Consider the following 27,704-nt stretch of genomic DNA (forward strand, 5'->3'; position numbering starts at 1 on the left):
TTTCTAGAATGGAAATTATTACATGCAATGTTCAGTTGCAGTCATATAAGTGGTGGTAGGGCCTTTTATTACAAACCCCGTTTCATGAGTTGGGAAATTGTGTTAGATGTAAATATAAACAGAATACAATGATTTGCAAATCCTTTTCAACCCATATTCAGTTGAATATGCTACAAAGACAACATATTTGATGTTCAAACTCATAAACTTTATTTTTTTTATTTGCAAATAATAATTAACTTAGAATTTCATGCCTGCAACACGTGCCAAAGTAGTTGGGAAAGGGCATGTTCACCACTGTGTTACATCACCTTTTCTTTTTAACAACACTCAATAAACGTTTGGGAACTGAGGAAACTAATTGTTGAAGCTTTGAAAGTGGAATTCTTTCCCATTCTTGTTTTATGTAGAGCTTCAGTCCTTCAACAGTCCGGGGTCTCCGCTGTCGTATTTTACGCTTCATAATGCGCCACACATTTTAGATGGGAGACAGGTCTGGACTGCAGGCGGGCCAGGAAAGTACCCACACTCTTTTTTACGAAGCCACGCTGTTGTAACACGTGGCTTGGCATTGTCTTGCTGAAATAAGCAGGGGCGTCCATGAAAAAGACGACGCTTAGATGGCAGCATATGTTGTTCCAAAACCTGTATGTACCTTTCAGCATTAATGGTGCCTTCACAGATGTGTAAGTTACCCATGCCTTGGGCACTAATGCACCCCCATGCCATCACACATGCTGGCTTTTGAACTTTGCGTCGATAACAGTCTGGATGGTTCGCTTCCCCTTTGGTCCGGATGACACGATGTCGAATATTTCCAAAAACAATTTGAAATGTGGACTCGTCAGACCACAGAACATTTTTCCACTTTGCATCAGTCCATTTTAGATGATCTCGGGCCCTGAGAAGCCGGCGGCGTTTCTGGATGTTGTTGATTAATGGCTTTCGCTTTGCATAGTAGCGCTTTAACTTGCACTTAGTGTAGCTACGAACTGTATTTAGCGACAGTGGTTTTCTGAAGTGTTCCTGAGCCCATGTGGTGATATCCTTTAGAGATTGATGTCGGTTTTTGATACATTGCTGTCTAGGGATCGAAGGTCACGGTCATTCAATGTTGGTTTCTGGCCATGCCGCTTACGTGGAGTGATTTCTCCAGATTCTCTGAACCTTTTGATGATATTATGGAGCGTAGATGTTGAAATCCCTAAATTTCTTGCAATTGCACTTTGAGAAAGGTTGTTCTTAAACTGTTTAACTATTTGCTCACACAGTTGTGGACAAAGGGGTGTACCTCGCCCCATCCTTTCTTGTGAAAGACGGAGCATTTTTCGGGAAGCTGTTTTTATACCCAATCATGGCAACCCACCTGTTCCCAATCAGCCTGCACACCCGTGGGATGTTCCGAATCAGTGTTTGATGAGCACTCCTCAACTTTCTCAGTCTTTTTTGCCACTTTTACCAGCTTTTTTGAAACATGTCGCAAATGACCTAATATTTGCAAAGAACAACAGAGTTTTCCAGTTCGAACATGAAGTATCTTGTCTTTGCAGTCTATTCAATTGAAAATAGGTTGAAAATGATTTGCAAATTATTGTATTCTGTTTTTATTTAACATTTACACAACTTTGCTGGTTTTGGGGTTTGTAGAAAAGACAAACATCGTAAAAGATGTCATGAAGAAGCGACGTTGCCACAGTTGCAGTTTACCGTCTTTACTGAAAGCCGAACGCCTCATTAATTATTCATCTTTCTTTTTTTCTTCCTGTTTGCATCCATAAACACGCCCACGCGGTGAGAGTTTAAACACACAGCGGCCTGCGTGCGTTTCGTGTAGATGTGTGGGATGAGAAGAGGCGCTCGCTGCCAAGTTCCCTGGCAGCGAGCGACACACTTTAGAAGCGAGCGCGCCCGACTCGGCGCATGCATAATTCACATCGGACATGAGAGAAGGCATAAAGCGGCGATGGCGTCCCTGTCAGCTCGTGCCTTTAACTCCGCCCTCCACTGACGGGGTGCGTGGGAGGCTACACTGCGGCCTCCGTTCCAATCGCACTTAATCCACAATCACGGTTTCGGCGTTTGCCGTCCATCCACCTGTGCAACGGCTCCGATTGTAACCTTGGCAACCGTGTTCAGGTCAGCAGGGGGTAGCGCTCGCTTCAACGCTGCCATGGCAATGGAAGCTGGGGTTGATGTGGCTTCGTATATCAAAGCAAAGATCAGAGATGCGGGATATCATATGTACTGTTGGTTGGGTGAAATGTATTTCGAACATGTACAAACCCCGTTTCCATATGAGTTGGGAAATTGTGTTATTAATATAAACAGAATACAATGATTTGCAAATCCTTTTCAACCCATATTCAGTTGAATATGCTACAAAGACAACATATTTGATGTTCAATAAATAATAATGGGTTGTACTTGTATAGCGCTTTTCTACCTTCAAGGTACTCAAAGCGCTTTGACACTACTTCCACATTCACCCATTCACACACTGACGGAGGGAGCTGCCATGCAAGGCGCTAACCAGCACCCATCAGGAGCGAGAGACGTGACAGGGTTGGTACTAGGTGGGTATTGAACCAGGGACCCCTCGGGTTACGCACGGCCACTCTTCCACTGCGCCACGTCCGCATTACTGAAGACGCCGCACCGATCCGCCTGTCGATCTCACCATCCACTCTTCCCTCACTCGTGAACAAGAATCCAAGGTACTTGAACTCCTCCACTTGGGGCTTTATAAATAAACATTGATTCCACCCTTTTCCGGGCGAGAACCATGGACTCGGACTTGGAGGTGCTGATTCTCATTCTCATTCTGCAAACCGATCCGGTGAGAGCTGAAGATCCCGGCCAGATGAAACCATCAGGACCACATCGTCCGCAAAAAGCAGAGACCTAATCCCGCGGCCACCAAACCGGAACCCCTCAACGCCTTGACTGCGCCTAGAAATTCTGTCCATAAAAGTTATGAACAGAATCTAAAAATACCTAAAAATATCGCGGTATTTAAAAAAGCTCATATTGCCCGGCCCTATGAGAAATATATCGTGTATCGCGATACGGCCTGAAATATCGAGATATAAGAAAAAGGCCTTATCGCCCAGCCCTAATACAAACTCCTAAAGTATATATATTAGGGCTGGGCAACGATTAAAACATTTAATCGGAGTTAATCGCACTATTTCTCCGATTAATCGCGATTAACTGCATTGTATACGCAAAGCCCAATAATGAATTCAAAAGTATATATAAATATTCTCCCACATGAACAAAAGCGCCAAAACATTTGTTGTGCAAACACAATTTAAATCAGTCCTTGTTAAACAGTAGCAGTTAAATAGCATATTTGATGAAAATCAACTCAAAAAAATGTAAATACAATTATGTAAATACAGTTATCCTGTTTGTTATGGAAAATAAATATAATCTACATACAAATCTCTGAGCCACAATCATAACATCTGAACAGGCAATTTCTGAGGTAACAGCAGAAACATTTTTTTTTATCAGGGATCTTATGTTTAAAAAACCTATATTATAGGTAGTGGGCTGTTTTAGGGAATTTTTGATCAAGTTATCCGTAGTAGCAATATTAATAATGTTGTGTTTATTCTGCGTAGTGCACTTAAGATAATTATGACCATATCTAGGAATTGATATGATGGGAATTTTGCTTGGTGCTTTGATAAACTGAAGGCATCATATACATGGTACTATATTGTGATGTTATGAGCCAGGGAAAAAAAGAACTACCCTACCCAGCATGCAACAGGAGTGAGGAGCATGCGCGGTAGCCCGGTATAGGTTGTGTCGCCATGACGGCATCTTGTATGTTGTGATATGCACGCTCTGAAAGCAAACGTTAAGAACTCAGCCAACACTCCTGGTCTGCATTATTCATAAATAGACAGACAACACATATACTCCGCTGCTTCACAGGCCGCTGGATGTAGCCGGCAAAGTATTCCCATGCTAGCTAGCCGGTCTAGCAAGCACGCCTCATTCAGTCCAAAACGGCCCGATCTATCCACATTCAGAATTGTCTGGCGGTCGTAAGTGATCCCGGAGTGACCACGCTGTAAGCCAGCCAGGAAATTTGCAGAATTGTCCGGTATTTTTGCCAAATGTTCCATCTTTACCAAGAGCCCCTCCACGCCGGGCGATGCAATCTTGTTAAGAACAGGCGTTAACAAAATAAAAGCATGTAAACAACATACGCAAATGTGCGATAAAATAATTGTTGGCGTTAATAGATTGATGAGTTAACTCATAATTAACGCACTAATTTGCCCACCCCTAGTTTTTTTTACATGTTTTTAGGAGTATTTTGTGTTGGCCCTGTGATGAGGTGGCGACTTGTCCAGGGTGTACGCCGCCTTCCGCCCGACTGTAGCTAAGATAGGCACCAGCGCCCCCCGCGACCCCGGAAGGGAATAAGCGGTAGAAAATGGATGGATGGATATCTCCAAATGTAATGAAACAATCAAAAACAAAAAACACAAGAAAAACACAAAAAGTGCAAAAGTATAAACCAAACCAAGAAAATAATAGTAATAATATACACCTCACGGAATGATACAGAGCAAATACAAAACCAGACAAAAAATAAGTAAAATAATAAATAAAAAACAAAATGTAAACACTTATGGCTGTCCATATGATCTTATTGTTCTATCTTTATATAGTTTTTTCAATTGGAATGTATTTTTACAGTTTTTTATCTCGTAAAGAGAATTCCGCAATTTTACCCCCACTACTGATGTACACATAAAACAAGAATGGGAAAGAATTCCACTTTCAAAGCTTCAACAGTTAATTTCCTCAGTTCCCAAACTTTTATTGAGTGTTGTTTAAAGAAAAGGTGATGTAACACAGTGGTGAACATGCCCTTTCCCAACTACTTTGGCACGTGTTGCGGCCATGAAATTCTAAGTTAATGATTATTTGCGAAATGAGTTTGAACATCAAATATGTTGTCTTTGTAGCATATTCAACTGAATATGGGTTGAAAAGGATTTGCAAATCATTGTATTCTGTTTATATTAATAACACAATTTCCCAACTCATATGGAAACGGGGTTGGTAGATTATTTATAAAGCAAGATCAAGTATGATTGGCAAATGTTGACCTCGTCCCGGCCTCGGCATGCAATTCTAGATGTTCTATAAATTCTTTTTTTTTTTTTTATTTAAAATTTTTTTAAAAATTTTCGAATTAGCTAGTTCTGCTCTTCTTTTTTTTTTGTTTGAATTTTGAATTATAAAGAGTCAAAATCGAAGAAAAACTATGTTTCAAAATTTAATTTTCATTTTTTTCCTGTTTTCTCCTCGTTTAAACCGTTCAATTAAGTGTTTTTTCATCATTAATTTTCGACAAAAAACCTTCCGTAAAAGGAAAAAAAATATACGACGGAATGACAGACAGAAATACCCATTTTTTTATATATATAGATTTATTTATTAAAGATAAATTGAGCAAATTATCTATTTCTGGCAATGTTATTAAGTGTGTATCAAACTGGTGGCCCTTTGCATTAATCAGTACCCAAGAAGTAGTTCTTGCTTTCAAAAAGGTTGGTGACCCCTGGTATATCACTTCTGCCATGACCCCTCCCCCTCTGAATTCTTATAGGTTGACGTGTGTGTGTGACGATTGCTGACATTTTCTTCGTCTCTTCCGCGAATGAGATAAATAATAATATTTGATATTTTACGGTAATGTGTTAATCATTTCACACATAAGTCGCTCCCCCGGCCAAACTATGAAAAAACTGCGAGTTATAGTCCGAAAAATACGGTACATGTATTGAGGATGGATGTCTTATCCATTTTCACAATATGGTCAGCCTGGTGCATAAATGTCGATCCAGTGGTGCGTTTGAGTCCCAAACAAGGCTGCTATTGCAAAATTGTCCTGGATGTCTTCATCCATGCGTTTCACCTGAGCTGCTTCTTCTTCTGTAATCTCTTTGCCCTTTCTCACCGAAGCCCCCCCCCCCTCATTTCCCCCCACCACTGGGCTGTAAACCGTGGGTAAGCAGCAGCGTCCTCCTCCATGCAAGAGAAACAACTTTATGGCATGATTATATTCAGCGGGCGTGACGGGACGAGGTCAAACCGTATCGGGTCTCGCACGGGAGCCGAGAGATCCGAGCGGGGCGGGCTCATCGATCCGGATCCGCATCATTAATCCAAAGAGCGGTCTTGTCAGGCAGCCCGGCGTCATTCGGCAGACCTCCGTATCAAATAGAGCGATGTGCCTGCGAGTAAAGAGGTGTCGCAGTTAGCTGCATAGCCAATCAAAAAAAATATGGATTCATAAGTGGCAGCGGTGGCAGAAGGGTTAGTGCGTCTGCCTCACAATACGAAGGTCCTGCAGTCCTGGGTTCAAATCCAGGCTCGGGATCTTTCTGTGTGGAGTTTGCATGTTCTCCCCGTGAATGCGTGGGTTCCCTCCGGGTACTCCGGCTTCCTCCCACTTCCAAAGACATGCAGCTGGGGATAGGCCCCTCCCACTTCCAAAGACATGCACCTGGGGATAGGCCCCTCCCACCGCCAAAGACATGCACCTGGGGATAGGCCCCTCCCACTTCCAAAGACATGCATCTGGGGATAGGCCCCTCCCACTTCCAAAGACATGCACCTGGGGATAAGCCCCTCTCACTTCCAAAGACATGCACCTGGGGATAGGCCCCTCCCACTTCCAAAGACATGCACCTGGGGATAGGCCCCTCCCACTTCCAAAGACATGCACCTGGGGATAGGCCCCTCCCACCGCCAAAGACATGCACCTGGGGATAGGCCCCTCCCACTTCCAAAGACATGCATCTGGGGATAGGCCCCTCCCACTTCCAAAGACATGCACCTGGGGATAGGCCCCTCCCACTTCCAAAGACATGCACCTGGGGATAGGCCCCTCCCACTTCCAAAGACATGCACCTGGGGATAGGCCCCTCCCACCGCCAAAGACATGCACCTGGGGATAGGCCCCTCCCACCGCCAAAGACATGCACCTGGGGATAGGCCCCTCCCACTTCCAAAGACATACACCTGGGGATAGGCCCCTCCCACTTCCAAAGACATGCACCTGGGGATAGGCCCCTCCCACTTCCAAAGACATGCACCTGGGGATAGGCCCCTCCCACTTCCAAAGATATGCACCTGGGGATAGGCCCCTCCCACTTCCAAAGACATGCACCTGGTGATAGGCCCCTCCCACCGCCAAAGACATGCACCTGGGGATAGGCCCCTCCCACTTCCAAAGACATGCACCTGGGGATAGGCCCCTCCCACTTCCAAAGACATGCATCTGGGGATAGGCCCCTCCCACTTCCAAAGACATGCACCTGGGGATAGGCCCCTCCCACTTCCAAAGACATGCACCTGGGGATAGGCCCCTCCCACTTCCAAAGACATGCACCTGGGGATATGCCCCTCCCACCGCCAAAGACATGCACCTGGGGATAGGCCCCTCCCACTTCCAAAGACATGCACCTGGGGATAGGCCCCTCCCACTTCCAAAGACATGCACCTGGGGATAGGCCCCTCCCACTTCCAAAGACATGCACCTGGGTATAGGCCCCTCCCACCTCCAAAGACATGCACCTGGGGATAGGCCCCTCCCACTTCCAAAGACATGCACCTGGGGATATGCCCCTCCCACCGCCAAAGACATGCACCTGGGGATAGGCCCCTCCCACTTCCAAAGACATGCACCTGGGTATAGGCCCCTCCCACCTCTAAAGACATGCACCTGGGGATAGGCCCCTCCCACTTCCAAAGACATGCACTTGGGTATAGGCCCCTCCCACCTCCAAAGACATGCACCTGGGGATAGGTTGATTGGCAACACTAAATGGTCCCTAGTGTGTGAATGTGAGTGTGAATGTTGTCTATCTGTGTTGGTTGGCCCTGCGATGAGGTGGCGACTTGTCCAGGGTGTACCCCGCCTTCCGCCCGATTGTAGCTGAGATAGGCGCCAGCACCCCTCGCGACCCCGAAAGGGAATAAGCGGTAGAAAATGGATGGATGGATGGAAGTGGCGGCGCGAATATAGCGCAATTTATTATGCTGGTCAAATCCTTTTTAAAAAGCAAAGATTAATTCCAGGGTCAAACTGCATTTATCATCAAACGTACAAGTTATTTAACATTCTCTGCGTCTATACAAGTAAGCTAACCGCTGTTATTTGTAAAATGTACTTCCAAACGTTGACAAACAAGTGTGTCAATAAGGTAATTGTTGTAATCTGAAACTGTAATTAGTGTTTTTGCTGCAGTGTTATTGTGTGTACCCAGGAGGCTTATCAGTATCATACGGTATGATGCTTGAACCCCGCTTCGAAAAGTTTTGCACTAAAAAACGGGCTCCTGATTCATAAAAAAAATCAGCAAATTGTTTCATTCATTTTTATTTTTTTCTTGTGTGGGAGTTTTGTAGTTTATAAATTGTATTGTTGATCAATTTTAATTCAGTTCTATTTTCGGTATCAAAAATATTTGATCAAATATTTAGATAAGGAGTTAAATTTCAGGCAAATTGATGCATTTTTGTGTTACAGACTAAAACAATGTTAGTTATTCTTTATTGTACTGTAAGTTGATCTATGGTTCTCTTTTTGTTTTCTTTAATGTGTGTATTTATAACTATTTTCGGCTGAACTTGTTATAAAATAGACAAAGGGACGGCGTGGCGCAGTGGAAGAGTGGCCGTGCGCAACCCGAGGGTTACAGTAATGTTGTAGACCTAAGTATTCATTAAGTACCACCATAATGACATTAAATACAGTAATGTAGTAGACCTAAGTGTTCATTAAGAACCACCATAATGACAACATTAAATACAGTAGTGTAGTAGACCTAAGTATTCATCAAGTACCACCATAATCGGGACGGCGTGGCGCAGTGGTAGAGTGGCCGTCCGCAACCCGAGGGTCCCTGGTTCAATCCCCACCTAGTACCAACCTCGTCACGTCTGTTGTGTCCTGAGCAAGACACTTCACCCTTGCTCCTGATGGGTGCTGGTTGGCGCCTTGCATGGCAGCTCCCTCCATCAGTGTGTGAATGTGTGTGTGAATGTGGAAGTAGTGTCAAAGCGCTTTGAGTACCTTGAAGGTAGAAAAGTGCTATACAAGTACAACCCATTTATCGTTTATTTATCAATTACAATTACAGTTTTTTTTCGGAATATAAGTCGCTCCGGAGTATAAGTCGCACCGGCTGAAAATGCATAATAAAGAAGGAAAAAAACATATGGAGTATAAGTCGCATTTTTGGGGGAACTTTATTTGCAAAATACAACAGCAAGAATAGACATTTGAAAGGCAATTTAAAATAAGTAAAGAATAGTGAAGAACAGGCTGAATAAGTGTAGGTTATATGAGGCATAAATAAGCAACTGCTATGTTAACCTAACATATTATGGTATATAAAGTAGGGGTCACCAACGCGGGCACCAGGTCGCCCGTAAGAACCAGATGAGTCGCCCGCTGGCCTGTTCTAAAAATAGCTCAAATAGCAACACTTACCAGTGAGCTCCCTCAATTTTTTAAAATTGTATTTATTTACTAGCAAGCTGGTCTTGCTTTGCTGGACATTTTTTAATTCTAAGAGAGACAAAACTCAAATAGAATTTGAAAATCCAAGAAAATATTTTAAAGACTTGGTCTTCACTTATTTTAAATAAATTCTTTTTTTTTTTTTACTTTGCTTCTTGTAACTTTCAGAAAGACAATTTTAGAGAAAAAATACAACCTTAAAAATTATTTTAGGATTTTTAAACACATATACCTTTTTACCTTTTAAATTCCTTCCTTTTCTTTCCTGACAATTTAAATCAATGTTCAAGTAAATTTATTTTTTTTATTGTAAAGAATAATAAATACATTTTGATTTAATTCTTAATTTTAGCTTCTATTTTTTCGACGAAGAATATTTGTGAAATATTTCTTCAAACTTATTATGATTGAAATAAATAAAAAATGTTCTGGCAAATCTAAAAAAATCTTTAGAATCAAATTTAAATCTTATTACAAAGTCTTTTGAATTTCTTTTAAAATTTTTGTTCTGGAAAATCTAGAAGACATAATGATTTGTCTTTGTTTGAAATATAGCTTGGTCCAATTTGTTATATATTCTAACAAAATGCAGATTTAACTTATTTAAAACATGTCATCAAAATTCTAAAATTAATCTTAATCAGGAAAAATTACTAATTATGTTTTGTAAATAATTTTTTTAATTTTTTCCAAAATTTGCGAATTATCCTGGTTTTCTCTTCTTTTTTTCGTTTGAATTTTGTATTTTAAAGAGTCGAAATCGAAGATAAACTGTTTCAAAATTTAATTTTAATGTTTTTCCTGTTTTCTCCTCTTTTAAACCATTCAATTAAGTGTTTTTTCATCATTTATTCTCTACAAAAAACCTTCCGTAAAAGGAAAAAATATATAAGACGGAATGACAGACAGAAATACCCATTTTTTTATATATACAGATTTATTTATTAAAGATAAATTGAGCAAATTATCTATTTCTGGCAATATTATTAAGTGTGTATCAAACTGGTAGCCCTTTGCATTAATCAGTACCCAAGAAGTAGTTCTTGCTTTCAAAAAGGTTGCTGACCCCTGCTATATCACTTCTGCCATGATCCTCCCCCTCCGAATTCTTATTGGTTGACGTGTGTGTGTGACGATTGCTGACATTTTCTTTGTCTCTTCCGCGAATGACAAAAATAATATTATTTGATATTTTACGGTAATGTGTTAATCATTTCACACATAAGTCGCTCCCCCGGCCAAACTATGAAAAAAACTGTGAGTTATAGTCCGAAAAATACAGTACATGTATTGAGGACGGATGTCTTATCTGGTGACTTGTCCAGAGTGTACCCCGACCTCAGTGTGTAAAAGATATCACCACATGGGCTCAGGAACACTTCATAAAACCACTGTCAGTAAATACAGTTTGTCGCTACATTTGTAAGTGCAAGTTAAAACTCTGCTACGCAAAGCAAACCCCATTTATCAACAACACCCAGGAACGCCGCCGGCTTCGCTGGGTCCGCGCTCATCTAAGATGGACTGACGCAAAGTAGAAAAGTGTTCTGTGGTCTGACGAGTCCACATTTCAAATTATATTTGCAAACTGTGGACGTAGAGTCCTCCGGAACAAAGAGGAAAATAACCATCCAGTTTCTTATTGGCGCAAAGTTCAAAAGCTAGCATCTGTGATGGTTTTGGGGTGCATTAGTGCCCAAGGCATTGGTAATTTACACATCTGTGAAGGCACCATTATTGCTGAGGTCTTGGAACAACATATGCTGCCATCTAAGCGCTGTCTTTTTCATGGACGCCCCTGCTTATTTCAGCAAGACAATGCCAAGCCACATTCAGCACGTGTTACAACAGCGTGACTTCGTAAAAAAAAGAGTGCGGGTACTTTCCTGGCCCGCCTGCACTCCAGACCTGTCTCCCATGGAAAATGTGTGGCCCGATTGCAGCTGAGATAGGCACCAGCGCCCCCGGCGACTCCAAAGGGAATAAGCGGTAGAAATGGATGGATGGATGTCTAATGTACCCTAAGATTTTTTTGTTTATATAAAGCCTATAATGCAATTTTTTGTGGTCCCCTTTATGTAGAAAAGTATGGAAATACATATTGGTCAGGTGACAAGCCTAGTTTGGAGTTGAACCAGGCGATATACGGGAGAAGCTGACCATACTGGTGGATGTCATGGTGGAGGCTGAGGATTATGGGAGCTGGTTGGCCTGCATGTGGATTACAGAGAGTCCATCTGCCACCGCTGAGATTATAATCCAACAGAGACGCAGACGGAATGTTTGGCCAAAGCGAGTGTCAGGCAGTGCCAATTTTATGCACACTCGGTGGGAACTCCTATCTGTTCTGTAAATAGAGTGCAGACTTCCAAAAAGGCTGATCCTGTAACACAAAATACATTATAAGTAGTTTTCTCAATCATTTTATAGCAAGATACAGTTTATGCAATCAGCAACATACACTCTGACAATAATGAGACAGTTTTTAAAACTGATAAAATGACAGGAACATTAATTTTGACTGAAAAAAAAAAAAACACATTGCATTAAGCGAGACCTTCATTTTGAGCAGTTTTTATCAGGCTTGCTTGCTTTGTTGGCGTGGAAGAGTGTGGCGTTACCTGTTTGCCTGCCAAGTGCTTAAGCCGGCGCCGTGTCTGCAACTGTGTGTGACGTCACGTTCAACGAAGGTATCAAAATATGGATTTTGACGTGACACGGTACCCGGTAAAAAAACAAAAAACTTATAACAGCCTAATAGCTAGAACTAGTATGCATTTATTTTTTAAAAAGAAGGGTTTGTGAGCCTTTTTTAAAAGCTTCCACAGTCTGTGGTGCCCTCAGGTGGTCAGGGAGAGTGTTCCACAGACTGGGAGCGGGGGAGCAGAAAGACCCTCACATCATTGTGAGTTTTTGTATTAGTGTTCCTAATGTAAATGTGGCCCAGTGAGTCAAAATAATTGCCCAGGCCTAGTATAGGGTCTCATTCGATTGTGCAGAAACCTACGAAGGTAGTTTTTTTGTTGCCTTGCCTGCAGTAAGCGATGCTGCTTGCTACTATCCTTTAAGCTCAGTCCGATATTGCATGTTTGGCTGCGAGGCAGTGAAGTTGTTTCAAACTGGATTAAAGTCCATCCATCCATTTTCTGACGCTTTTCCCTTTTGGTGTCGCGGGGGGGGATGCTGGAGCCTATCTCAGCTGCATTCGGGCGGACAAGTCGCCACCTCATCACAGGGCCAACACAGATAGACAACATTCACACACTCCGGACCATTTAGTGTTGCGGGGCTGGGGACGCGGGGGTGTAAAATATATTCAGGAAGTGTCATGAATACAAAGGATTATGGGTATTAGTTGTGTTACTGTGAGGATGTTCTCCCGAAATGTGTTTGTCAATCTTGTTTTGTGTGGCTTCACAGCGTGGCGCATATTAGTAAGTGTTAAAGTTGTTTATATCACAACCATCAGTGTACTCTGTATCACCCAGTATGCCTTGCAATCTCGTACGTGTGATTGCGGAAGCTGCACACATGTTGCTGGACCAACAATCGGTTCGTACATGTTGTTGAAGGTGTCTAAGGCAATGGTTTCACAGCATAACCAAATTCTTGTCATCAGGATGAACGCTATTGAATAGTCGCGAGAACGTTAGAGGCTCCAATTGACTACATTACTCTGTGAATCAGGTTTAAATAGTTCTGTGAGTGGTAAAGGTGGCCAAACTCTGATGTAATTCTGCGGGCGGTTGGCGGGCGGTTGGCGGGCGGGTACGGTCCTGATAAAATGTTGGTTCGGGTGGATGACGATTTTGGTGATGCGGATGATATAATTGCCTATCCGCGCATCTCTAGTGTGCAGGCTTGTAGCAGCGTGGGCGTGCCGCGCTCAGCGTGATCGGGGGCGTGTCAGCTGATCCTCAGGGTGGTCCCGCAGAGGAGGGAGACGCAGACTGCGCGTGCGCCTTGACAGGATTATCGTCAAAGATGAAAATAAAAGCGCGAGTCCGTCGGAAGCAGCAAGACGACACCCGACCTTGACCCTCCGGACCCTTCCCTGCTCCCACGTCCTCTCTCCCCCACTCCACATTACTCAATGCACTTGCTCCTCCCCCTTTTCAGAGTGTGTGTGTGTGTGTGTACGCCGTGGCTGGTTCTCTCAGCCCTCCTCCTCCCTCTCTTTTAGACATTCGGGGGGGAAGCGGTCCGGTCTTCACAAACATTGCAGAACGACAAGAAGACTCAACTAGCGAGCCAAACGGGTTCAGGATTCGTTTTTTTGGGAGGGCTTACGTGGGTAGTTTTGTTGAAAAAAACAGGGCGGGTTCCCCCACTCTACTCCCGTCTGGAATACCACCGCAGGCTGGGAACCTTCTCCCCGTCGCGGTTTTTCTTCTCCCGGCCTGCAAGCCTCGGTCTAGGATGCTGTGAAGGATGGTCCACCAGGAGAACTGTTGTTACAAGGTATGCTTAGGATGGAACTCATTCTGGTATGGAATGTCCGTACTTTGTCCAGTAGTTTGGGTTTGAGCCCGCCAACACCATGTCTGACTCCTGCGTCACATATTTGGACGCGTGTGGGAGTCTGGTTGCCGTTTGGAGTTACGTGATCCACAACAGAGAAGCCGGGCGGTTGCTAAGGGAACACCCGACTAAAAGGGAGCAATGTTCACTACCTTTTCTCTTTGCACTTCCATGCTTTCACTGGTCTTTATGTGCGTCCTCGACAATCCTAGCCTTGCTTTCCTACGGTCCGGGAGGGAAGGAGAAGCAATGCGAGTCTGCAATGCAGGGAGGTAGATGGAATGCAGAGCAGGAGGTGATGCCATGGGGGGAAAACACTGAAAGTGGGCGGAAGGTGGAACAAAAACTGGAAAAGGAACATTAAGTCAGTGTGTTTCAGCCACTCTGTGAGAAACAGTCTGGTGCACTGCAAAAACTCAAATAAGGGTGATAGTTGCTTATTTTCCATCTGATAAGATAATTCTTCTCACTAAGCCAGGGGTGTCCAAAGTGCGGCCCGCAGCTAATCGTTTACCGGCCCCTCACACATTCTTGCAAAATTGATAGTATTGCAGAAATTGAAAAAGAACATTTAAAAAATGACCGCAGGATTAGGTCTCTGCTTTTTGCAGATGATGCTAGACACCGACCTCTATTTAATAATACAACTCTAACATTTGACAACCAAACAATTAAACAAGGCGACACGGTAAAGAATCTGGGTATTATCTTCGACCCAACTCTCTCCTTTGAGTCACACATTAAAAGCGTTACTATAACGGCCTTCTTTCATCTCCGTAATATCGCTAAAATTCGCTCCGTTCTGTCCACTAAAGACGCCGAGATCGTTATCCATGTGTTTGTTACGCCTCGTCTCGATTACTGTAACGTATTGTTTTCGGGTCTCCCCATGTCTAGCATTAAACGATTACAGTTGGTACAAAATGCGGCTGCTAGACTTTTGACAAGAACAAGAAAGTTTGATCACATTACGCCTGTACTGTATATACCTTTATATACATATAAACATACATATATACCTATACTGTATATACCTTTATATACCTATATACATACATATATACCTATACTGTATATACCTTTATATACATATATGCATACATATATACCTATACTGGCTCACCTGCACTGACTTCCTGTGCACTTAAGATGTGACTTTAAGGTTTTACTACTTCCGTATAAAATACTACACGGTCCAGCTCCATCCTATCTTGCCGATTGTATTGTACCATATGTCCCGGCAAGAAATCTGCGTTCAAAGGACTCCGGCTTATTAGTGATTCCCAAAGCCCAAAAAAAGTCTGCGGGCTATAGAGCGTTTTCATTTCGGGCTCCAGTACTCTGGAATGCCCTCCCGGTAACAGTTCGAGATGCTACCTCAGTAGAAGCATTCAAGTCTCACCTTAAAACTCATTTGTATACTCTAGCCTTTAAATAGACTCCCTTTTTAGACCAGTTGATCTGCCGTTTCTTTTCTTTTTCTTCTATGTCCCACTCTCCCTTGTGGAGGGGGTCCAGTACGATCCGGTGGCCATGTACTGCTTGCCTGTGTATCGGCTGGGGACATCTCTGCGCTGCTGATCCACCTCCGCTTGGGATGGTTTCCTGCTGGCTCCGCTGTGAACGGGATTCTCACTGCTGTGTTGGATCCGCTTTGGACTGGACTCTCGCGACTGTGTTGGATCCATTATGGATTGAACTTTCACAGTGTCATGTTAGACCCGCTCGACATCCATTGCTTTCGTCCTCTCCAAGGTTCTCATAGTCATCATTGTCACCGACGTCCCACTGGGTGTGAGTTTTCTTGCCCTTATGTGGGCCTACCGAGGATTTCGTGGTGGTTTGTGTTGTGGTTTGTGCAGCCCTTTGAGACACTAGTGATTCAGGGCTATATAAGTAAACATTGATTGATTGATTGATTGATTGATGTGGTCCTGATGGCTTCATCTGACCGGGATCTTCAGCTCTCGCTGGATCGGTTCGCAGCCTAGTGTGAAGCGAATGAGAATCGGCACCTCCAAGTCCGAGTCCATGGTTCTCGCCCGGAAAAGGGTGGAATCAATGTTTATTTATATAGCCCCAAATCACAAATGTCTCAAAGGACTGCACAAATCATTACGACTACAAAATCCTCGGTAGAACCCACAAAAGGGCAAGGAAAAACTCACACCCAGTGGGCAGGGAGAATTCACACCCAGTGGGACGCCAGTGACAATGCTGACTATGAGAAACCTTGGAGAGGACCTCAGATATGGGCAACCCCCCCCCCCCCTCCCCCTCTAGGGGACCGAAAGCAATGGATGTCGAGCGGGTCTAACATGATACTGTGAAAGTTCAATCCATAGTGGCTCCAACACAGCCGCGAGAGTTCAGTTCAAGCGGATCAAAGACAGCAGCGAGCGTCCCGTCCACAGGAAACCATCTCAAGCGGAGGCGGATCAGCAGCGTAGAGATGTCCCCAACCGATACACAGGCGAGCGGTCCATCCTGGGTCTCGATGAGCGGTCCATCCTGGGTCTCGACTCTGGACAGCCAGTACTTCATCCATGGGCATCGGACCGGACCCCCTCCACAAGGGAGGGGGGGACATAGGAGAAAGATAAGAAGCAGCAGATCAACTGGTCTAAAAAGGAGGTCTATTTAAAGGCTAGAGTATACAGATGAGTTTTAAGGTGAGACTTAAATGCTTCTACTGAGGTAGCATCTCGAACTGTTACCGGGAAGGCATTCCAGAGTACTGGAGCCCTAACGGAGCGAATTTTAGCGATATTAGCGATATTATGCCATCTCCGGGTTGGGGAGGAGACCCTGCCCCAAGTAGAGGGGTTCAAGTACCTTGGAGTCTTGTTCACGAGTGAGGGAAGAGTGGATGGTGAGATCGACAGGCGGATCGGTGCGGTGTCTTCAGTAATGCGGACGCTGTACCGATCCGTTGTGGTGAAGAAGGAGCTGAGCCGGAAGGCAAAGCTCTCAATTTACCGGTCGATCTACGTTCCCATCCTCACCTATGGTCATGAGCTTTGGGTCATGACCGAAAGGATAAGATCACGGGTACAAGCCGCCGAAATGAGTTTGGGTCTCTCCCTTAGAGATAGGGTGAGAAGCTCTGTCATCCGGGAGGAACTCAAAGTCAAACCGCTGCTCCTTCACATGGAGAGGAGCCAGATGAGGTGGTTCGGGCATCTGGTCAGGATGCCACCCGAACGCCTCCCTAGGGAGGTGTTCAGGGTACATCCAACCGGTAGGAGGCCACGGGGAAGACCCAGGACACGTTGGGAAGACTATGTCTCCCGGCTGGCCTGGGAACGCCTCGGGATCCCCCGGGAAGAGCTAGACGAAGTGGCTGGGGAGAGGGAAGTCTGGGTTTCCCTGCTTAGGCTGTTGCCCCCGCGACCCGACCTCGGATAAGCGGAGAAAGATGGATGGATGGATTTAAAAAAAAGTGGAATGAGGTGAAATCTAATGAGAAAAATTGGTAATGTTGACACAAAGCTGCCATGCAGGCAGTTTTTTTTTCTTTATTTTCCTTTTTTTCCATTGCTCATGCGATGAGGTGGCGACTTGTCCAGGTTGTACACCGCCTTCCGCCCGATTATAGCTGAGATAAGCACCAGCGCCCCCCGCTACCCCAAAGGGAATAAGCGGTAGAAAAAGGATGGATGGAAAAAAAGGACAAAAAAATGTATGTTATAATGAATTATTACTTAAAAAATATTACTTTAAAATGTTTTATGTGGAAAAAATATTGCATATGTTGTGGGGTTGCCATATCAAAACATCAAAGTTTTGACAAACGAGCATAAAACAAACAAAATAATAGTTCAAACCTTAAAATCGACAAATATATTGGAAGTTGATCTTGAAATTTAAGTGTTAAAAGTAAAAAAATAAGTAATAAAAATGCATCACTTTATGAGTGGGGAACCTTTCGGATCTCAAATATATTTAGTAGGATTTTATTTAACTTTTCAATGTGATTACTCAAAAATATTAAATAATTAAAATCAATGGTGTCCTGCATTAGGGCTTTAATTGCTAAATAAAGGAACTCCCCTGAAGGAATCAATAAAGTACTATCCATCTATCTATCCATCTATCTATCTATCTATCTATCTATCTATCTATCTATCTATCTATCTATCTATCTATCTATCTATCTATCTATCTAAATACTGCATATTTCAGTTTTACTATAAAAAACAAAGTTGTCTTTGACAGAAAAGGCATAAAACCTTGTTTTACTTGATATCAACCTCAAGTTGATATAGAGATTTACTGTAAGCATTAAATCAAAAATAATAATAATAATTTGACTTATTTTTAACATTTTAGTGACTGAGACCCTCTATGCTCCCCAGGAGCCCTAAGGATTAAAAAAAAAAAAATCCATATATTTGGTTATCGTTTGAAAATGAAAAATATCAAAATGTCCCCCGCATGCTTACATTTTTCCGTGTGCGGCCCTCTGTGGAATAAGTTTGGACACCCCTGCACTAAGCAGATTTTATGTTAGTGCGGATAATGCATATATTTTTATGAGTTCTTTCTGTATTCATAGTCATGTTTAAAGCAGCTAATATTTTCCCACGTGTACTCTTTTTGCTCGTATCTTATATCCGCAAGTAAACTCTGTGAATTATCTTTGAAGGGGTTGGAATGTGGGAGTATAGCATACTCCCTTTTTACCTTATCAGTATTCGAACAATGAGGCGGTATTCCCTTCTGGGCAGGGTGGGGGCTGTTTTTGTATTTTAATAAAGTTGTCTCTTCCCGTTTGATTTTCAGACCGCTTCTAGATGCCGCTATTAATGGACTGTAGGACGGGTCTCCTACAGCCTTAGTAAAACTTGATAATATTCCTATTCTGTCTTCTTACTCTGCATATATGACATGGGAAAGAACTTAGGATTGACCAGTGACTTGTATTCCCTGAGAGGAAGACTGGTCAGACGCAACATTTCAAACGTACGGCCCGAAAGCCTGATAGGCATTTTAATAGTAGGCTAATATAGCAAATATGGACACATACATTGTGTGTTGTCTTCATTGTAACACCTATATAAGACTTTTAAAGTCATTTTGGTAGTAGGCTAATATAGCTGATATAGACACTTACGTCATGTGTTGCCTTCATTATAACACTTATATAAGACTTTTAAAGTCATTTTGATAGTAGGCTAATATAGACACATTCGTCATGTGTTGCCTTCATTATAAGACAATGATAAACAATGAAGCTTTATTTCCTTCTGGGCAAGGTGGGGGCTTTTTCGTATTCAATAAGTTGTCTCTTCCCTTTTTGATTTTCAGACCGCTTCTAGAGGCCGCTATTAACGGACTGTAGGACGGGTCTCCTTAAGCTTTAGTAAAACTTGATAATATTCCTATTCTGTCTTGATGGTCCTTCTTACTCTGCATAAATGACATCGGAAAGAACTTGGGATTGACCAGTGACTTTAGAGGAAGACTGGTCGGACGCAAAAATTGTTTTACTTGTTTTAAGTGTTTTGGTCCTAAATGAGCTCAGTAAGATATTACAGCTTTTAGCTGAGATGTGATGACCTATATTGAGTAAAACATGCTTGAAAGTAGAATATCAAGTGTTGCAAAGCTGTGTCATCAACACTCACAAGTGTAAAACTACTTTTTTAAAGTAATAATTTGAAAAAAAATCATGACTTTGACACAATTGTGTCTCATAATTAAAAACAGATGGACTTTGCAGTTTTATTTTAATGAAACAATAGAAAATATTTGCTCAAATAGTAGTACAGTTGGCACACTACAGTAAATATTTAAAAATTGTACATGTGACATTTCAAATTAATTGGAACAGAAATAATTCATGCACATTCAGGTAAATTCTTCAAAATTACTATTAAAAAAGTATTCTAATATTGCCAAAATTTAAAATTTCTACTTTTCTCGAGTAAAATGACGACTCCTTTCATAAAATTGCCTAAATTTTAAGCTTTTCTTGTAAAATTGAAACTGTTATTGAGTAAAATTCCAACTTTTCTCATAATATTGCACAAATGTTCAGTTTTTCTTGTAAAATTTTGACTCGTGTTGCGAAAAATTACGCTTGTATTATAATACTGCCAAAATTTTAAGTTTTTCTCGTGAAATTCCAAATATTTTTTCACCAAAAACTTTTTTATATTTGCATAGTATGTATATATTATTAATGTTGTAAAAACACATCTTTATATATCTAGAAATGGTGGTCCTAAAGAGGTAGGCATTATTCAGACTTTTGTCATCACTTTACCAAGTAAAATTCCGATTGTTATTATAATATTGCCAAAACGTAAAATTTTTCTTATAAAATTTTGATTTTCGTCGAGTAAAATGACGACTCGCTTCATAAAATTGCCAAAATGTTAAGCTCTTTCTTGTAAAATTTAAACTGTTATTGAGTAAAATTCCAACTTTTATCCTAATATTGCACAAATGTTCAGTTTTTCTTGTAAAATTGTGACTTATGTTGAGTAAAATTCCAACTCCTATTGAATTTTGACTTGCAGTGAGGAAAATTACAACTTGTATATAGTACCGCCAAAATTCCAAGATTTTCTTGTGAAATTGTGACCTTTTTCTCGTGAAATTCCAACTCATTTTTCACAACAAGCTTTTTTGTAATTGCATAGTACGTATATATTATTAATCTTTAGAGAGAGAGAGAGAGAGAGAGAGAGAGAGAGAGAGAGAAGGAGAGGGAGAGAGAGAGAGAGAGAGAGAGAGAGAGAGAGAGAGAGAGAGAGAGAGAGAGAGAGAATACGAAAATGTGTGTAAGAAATTGAAATGCACCCCTTTGGCCAAAATAAAAAATTATATATATATATATATATATATATATATATATGTATGTATGTACTGTATGTATTCGTATGTGTATATGTATGGTTGTATATTTATACACATGTATACATATGTATGTATATATATGTACTGTATGTATGTGTATATGTATGTATGTATGTGTTTATGTATGTATATGTATATATGTGTATATATGTATGTGTATATGTATGTATGTATGTATGTATATATGTGTATATATGTATATGTGTATATGTATATATTTATATGTATATATTTATATATAATGTATATATAATGTATGTATATATGTGTATATGTATGTATGTACGTTTGTACTGTATGTATTCGTATGTGTATATATACGGTTGTATATGTATACATATGTATGTATATATATGTTCTGTATGTATGTGTATATGTATGTATGTATGTATGTATATGCATATATGTGTATATATGTATATGTATATATGCGTGTATATACATGTGAATATGTGTATATGTATATATTTATATATGTATATATTTATATATACTGTATATATATATATATATATGAATAAATGTGTATATATGTATGTATGTATATATATATATATATATATATATATATATATATATATATATATATACATACATACATACATATAGAACAACGTTTCTCAAAGTGCAGTTGCAAGAAATTTAAGGATTTCAACATCTACGGTCCAGAATATCATCAAAAGGTTCATATATATATATATATATATATATATATATATATATATATATATATATATATATATATATATATATGTATATATATATACATATATATATATATATATATATATATATATATATATATATATGTATATATATATACATATATATATATATATATATATATATATATACATATACATATATATATATGTATATATATATATATATATATATATATATATATATATATATATATATATATACACATACACACATATATATCTATATGTATAGACATACTGTAATAACTTAAGGTAAATAATGAAGATTAAAAACAAAACCTTTTTTATATTTGCATAGTTTGTATACATTATTAATGTTGTAAATACAAATCTTTATACATCTAGAAAGGCTGGTCCTAAAGAGGTAAACATTATTCAGAGGTCTCAAGAAGGTAACAAACACAAGAATGTTTGTGTGTGCATGTTTGTGTTGGATTTATTGGTCCGCGCAGCTGAGGGGGAGCGGCTTGTGTAACGGGATAAGGATTTCCTGCCATGTTTGCCGGTAGATAAAAAAGCAAAAGGAGACAGAGCGACAGAAAGATATCAGGACGGAGCTGAAGATAAGCGTGGAGAAGGGATGCCGAGGGCCAAGTGGAGGAGATTAAACAGTAACAAGAGAAGTATCGACAGCACTCGCTGAGACGTGTCTGCTCTTGTGTAGCTCACACACTCCAGGAACAACGCTGTAACAACGCTGGTGGATGCACAACTTGGGGAAGATGGTGGCTTGGAAACAGGATAGAAGTGACTGCTTTAATTCATGGAAGAATGAGAGCGGAAAGCAGAACAGGATTCAGCCTCTGATAACAGAACCTCTCTGGAGGCCCCTCAATTAGAGCGGTAACCTGGCAACCAGCAGAGAGACAGCGCCCCTCTTAGACACACACACACACACACACACACACACACATCATGGGCAATATTGTATGTATATTGACAAAAGTAATGGGACATACAAACCCTGTTTTTATATGAGTTGGGAAATTGTGTTAGATGTAAATATAAACAGAATACAATGATTTGCAAATCCTTTTCAACCCATATTCAGTTGAATATGCTACAAAGACAACATATTTGATGTTCGAACTCATAAACTTTTTTTTTTTTTTTTGCAAATAATTAACTTAAAATTTCATGGCTGCAACACGTGCCAAAGTAGTTGGGAAAGGGCATGTTCACCACTGTGTTACATCACCTTTTCTTTTAACAACACTCAATAAACGTTTGGGAACTGAGGAAACTAATTGTTGAAGCTTTGAAAGTGGAATTCTTTCCCATTCTTGTTTTATGTAGAGCTTCAGTCGTTCAACAGTCCGGGGTCTCCGCTGTCGTATTTTACGCTTCATAATGTGCCACACATTTTACATGGGAGACAGGTCTGGACTGCAGGCGGGCCAGGAAAGTACCCGCACTCTTTTACTACGAAGTAATGCTGTTGTGACACATGCTGAATGTGGCTTGGCATTGTCTTGCTGAAATAAGCAGGGGCGTCCATGAAAAAGACGGTGCTTAGATGGCAGCATATGTTGTTCCAAAACCTGTATGTACCTTTCAGCATTAATGGTGCCTTCACAGATGGGTAAGTTACCCATGCCTTGGGCACTAATGCACCCCCATACCATCACATATGCTGGCTTTTCAACTTTGCGTCGATAACAGTCTGGATGGTTCGCTTCGCCTTTGGTCCGGATGACACAATGTCAAATATTTCCGAAAACAATTAGAAATGTGGACTCGTCAGACCACAGAACACTTTTCCACTTTGCATCAGTTCATCTTAGATGATCTCGGGCCCAGAGAAGCCAGCGGCGTTTCTGGATGTTGTTGAGAAATGGCTTTCGCTTTGCATAGTAGAGTTTTAACTTGCACTTACAGATGTAGCGACCAACTGTATTTAGTGACAGTGGTTTTCTGAAGTCTTCCTGAGCCCATGTGGTGATATCCTTTAAAGATTGATGTCGGTTTTTGATACAGTGCCGTCTGAGGGATGGAAGGTCACGGTCATTCAATGTTGGTTTCCGGCCATGCCGCTTACATGGAGTGATTTCTCCAGATTCTCTGAACCTTTTGATGATATTATGGAGCGTAGATGTTGAAATCCCTAAATTTCTTGCAATTGCACTTTGAGAAAGGTTGTTTTTAAACTGTTTGACTATTTGCTCACGCAGTTGTGGACAAAGGGGTGTACCTCGCCCCATCCTTTCTTGTGAAAGACTGAGCATTTTTTATGAAGCTGTTTTTATACTCAATCATGGCAGGAGGGTCTTCCAGCTCTGGCTTTTGTATGTTGTCCTAGCCCGGAGGTAATAAAAGAAGATCTCCATTGAGACAGAGAGACTTCTAAAACTGAAAAAGATAAGGAAGACTTCTATAAACAAGTTATCGATGCTTTTGATCAGAAGGAGCTGGCATGGACTACATTTATAAGTAAAGGTAAGACCATAATAACGTTTTTTTTATTAAATGTGCTTTTCTTGATGGTATCCTTACATCACACTCAAATTTTTACTGCATGCCTTGGGTAAGTGCCGTAGTGAGAAGAGGTTTCAAAATAATTATCGCATGCTTACTTTTACCGCATGCCTTTGGTAAGCGCAGGAGTGAGAAGAGGTTTGAAATTAATTAGCGCCCCGGCGGCAATTCAAGGAAATACGGTATTTGCTATACTTATCTTGCACACGTGAAAATAATGCTGACATTAAACCGGTTCTTGGTGCAAAAAAAAGGTTGCGGACCCCCTGCTTAATAAGACCAATTGACCGGAGGCCTTGTTTGGAGCGGTTAAATGCCTGATCGATGGTGCAGCATTTTGAGTCTTAATGTTTTCGTCCATATTCTGCGTGATGAGTGCTTAAATAACACCGACACAGAAAAAGGAAGTGATTCATAACTAATCAGTGCACATGTGTTTTAGTATCTTGGTTCACGTCCTTAATCTATTTAAGTGCTTAAATGAGGGGAAACCACACAAGTGTTTACTCCATAAGGCAGAGGTTGTAATATATCTTTTTTTTTTTTTTAACTCCCGCTATCATCCATAACTCTGATGGAGCGGTCTTTGCTGTCAGCAGCCGCGGCAGCACAATCAGACCCGGAGTGATGGGGAGATTTATCAGGCTGCCAGAGTAATGTCAGCATCCCAAGGCCCCGGGCCCCTCCTCGGGGCCTGAGGTGGGGGTCGGAATGGATGAAATTAGTGGTATAAAAATGATCTAGGAGGGTGTTGTGGGATGCATGGATTTGACGGGCCTAATATGCCCCCCCACCCCAGAAAAAATTAGCAGACCTCCTGATGGGCCGGCCCGTGGTCCTCCAATTTAACACGGAACATCGCCATGGTAACGTTCTAGCTCCGTTGCTATGGCAGCAGACCCACTTCTGTTTCTCTCTTTCTGGAGCTTTTAGATATGTCAGTAGATGTCAACGAAACATTTGCATACTCACAAACAAGCAGGGGAGCATGTGTATAGGCAGCAAGCATATGCACACACACACACACACACACACACACACACGCACAGAGTGCATGCCAGGCCCTCAAGAGGTGCCAGGAACCCTCTCTCCCACAGTCACCCTCTGTTCACTTGGAACAAAAAAGCCTTTATGGCTGCGTGTTTATGTCTCTCTCACCCCGCAAAGCGCCCCCTTGCACCTCCTCGCCCTCACCTGACAGTCACGCCATCCTCGGCCCTTCGCCACGTTTCACCATCTCAACTTTTAACAAGTGGTGCCCTTCCGCTGATGGGCACAAACACGGCTATCACGGTCATAATGAGCATAATAGCCCTCCTCCGAAGAGTGCGGATCAGGAGTGACTTCACCTCAACCGTGAAGTCAGCCTCGGTAATGAAGCTGCCCCACCCTTCATGTTCACTCTCCGTAACAGGGGCTTTAATGGCTCGTGTGTGTGTGTGTGTGTGTGTGTGTGTGTGTGTGTGTGTGTGTGTGTGTGTGTGTGTGTGTGTGTGTGTGTGTGTGTGTGTGTGTGTGTGTGTGCGTGTGTGTGTGTGTGTGTGTGTGTGTGTGTGTGTGTGTGTGTGTGTGTGTGTTTCTACCCATCTTGAGACATCAACAAGGAAAAGTTCCGTCCATGTGAGGACCGGTGAACAAGTTAAAGTTTCGTCCATGTGAGGACCGGTGAACAAGTAAAAGTTTCGTCCATGTGAGGACCGGTGAACAAATAAAAGTTTCGTCCATGTGAGGACCGGTGAACAAGTAAAAGTTCCATCCATGTGAGGACCGGTGAACAAGTAAAAGTTTTGTCCATGTGAGGACCGGTGAACAAGTAAAGGTTTTGTCCATGTGAGGACCGGTGAACAAGTTAAGATCATGGTCCCAATACGGAAAACCATTGCATCTACTAGAGAGCCAAATACTAGAGTCCGTGAACATTGCTCCAAAGGTGAGCAGCTGATTTTACGAATTGCTGTGCTGACGTTAAGACAACCCACGTCCCGTATGTGACCGTAGGATGAACAAATATACTACAGTGCTAAGACTATGGTGGCCATTAATAGTTAGGGTCTACAGTAAAATTATGACTTTTGTCATAATTTTGCCAAGTGAAATTCCGATTATTATTATCCATCTCACGACCAAGATTATTATAATATTGCCAAAAGTTTTTCTATAAAGTTGTGACTTTTGTCGAGTAAAAATACGACTCTTTTCATAAAATTGCCCACATTTCAAGCTTGCATAGTATGTGTATATTATTATTGTTGTAAATACACATATTTATATATCTAGAAAGGGTGGTCCTTGTTGGGATGTCGCATGGCTGCAGTTGTGTGACCTCAAGTATGCAAAAATCCAGGAGAGCAGAAAGCAGGTAAGATGATTTTAATTTCATCAAAGTAAAAGATATAAACAGAAAGCAGTCTTGCATGGAGATGTTCCCAACATAGGTTTAACTTCGAGCACTGAGGAGTGCTCGAGTGAAACATAAATAGACCTATGTTGATTGACCGCAGCTGAGGACCGCTGCCAATCAACGGCGAGTGTGACAAAAACAGTGCTCAGCGGAGTAAACAGGAAGTATGACAAAATAAGAGCACTGAACAGGAAACAAAGTACAAAACACGAAAAACTATCAGAAAGTAAGTGACAGATCGTTACAGTCCTAAATTGGTAGGCATTGTTCGGAGGTCTCAAAATTGTAACAAATACAAGTGTGTGTGTGTGTGTGTGTGTGTGTGTGTGTGTGTGTGTGTGTGTGTGTGTGTGTGTGTGTGTGTGTGTGTGTGTGCGTGCGTGCGTGCGTGCGTGCGTGCGTGCGTGCGTGCGTGTGTGTGTTTCTTGTATTTCTACCCTTCTTGAGACATCAACAAGGAAAAGTTCGTCCATGTGAGGACCGGTGAACAAGTAAAAGTTTCGTCCATGTGAGGACCGGTGAACATGTTAGGATCATGGTCCCAATACGGAAAACCATTGCATCTAATAGAGAGCCAAATACTAGAGTCCGTGAACATTGCTCCAAAGGTGAGCAGCTGATTTTACGAATTGCTGTGCTGACGTTAAGACAACCCGCGTCCCGTACGTGACCATAGGATGAAGAAATATACCAAGGTGTTGAGACTATGGTGGCCATTAATAGTTAGCCTCTACAGTAAAATTATGACTTTTGTCATAATTTTGCCAAGTAAAATTCCGATTATTATTATCCATCTGGGCGGAAGGCGGGGTACACTCTGGACAAGTTGCCACCTCATCACAGAACCGAGATTATTATAAGGCCAAAAGTTTTCTTATAAAGTGGTGACTTTTGTAGAGTAATATTTCGACTCTTTTCATAAAATTGCCCACATTTTAAGCTTTTCTTGTAAAAAAGGTTCCGTTTTTCTTGTGAAATTGTGACCTTTTTCTTGTGAAATTCCAACCCAGTTTTTTACAACAAATTTTTTTAATATTTGCATAGTATTTATATATTATTAATGTTGTAAATACACATCTTTATATATCTAGAAAGGATGGTCCTAAAGAGGGAGGCATTATTCAAAGGTCTCAAAAAGGTAACAAATACAAGT

The 27,704-nt window shown here is 41.5% G+C and overlaps 1 protein-coding gene across 3 annotated transcripts in view; it reads left to right on the forward strand.

The window, feature by feature from the left end:
* The window catches only part of schip1 (schwannomin interacting protein 1), an 845,783-nt gene that overhangs the window by 742,904 nt on the left and 75,175 nt on the right, over positions 1-27,704 (forward strand). The window contains exon 1 of one of the 3 annotated variants that reach the window (XM_061878140.1): positions 13,708-14,023. The exons of the other annotated variants lie outside the window; for them this stretch is intronic. Within the exon in view, the coding sequence (XP_061734124.1) occupies positions 13,994-14,023 (30 nt within the window). The 5' untranslated portion in view covers positions 13,708-13,993. Of the gene's footprint in view, positions 1-13,707; positions 14,024-27,704 lie in introns of those variants that run through there. 3 annotated transcript variants of the gene reach the window in all.

This window comes from Nerophis ophidion, linkage group LG18 (genome assembly GCF_033978795.1).
Source record: "Nerophis ophidion isolate RoL-2023_Sa linkage group LG18, RoL_Noph_v1.0, whole genome shotgun sequence".
Taxonomy (NCBI): Eukaryota; Metazoa; Chordata; class Actinopteri; order Syngnathiformes; family Syngnathidae; genus Nerophis; species Nerophis ophidion.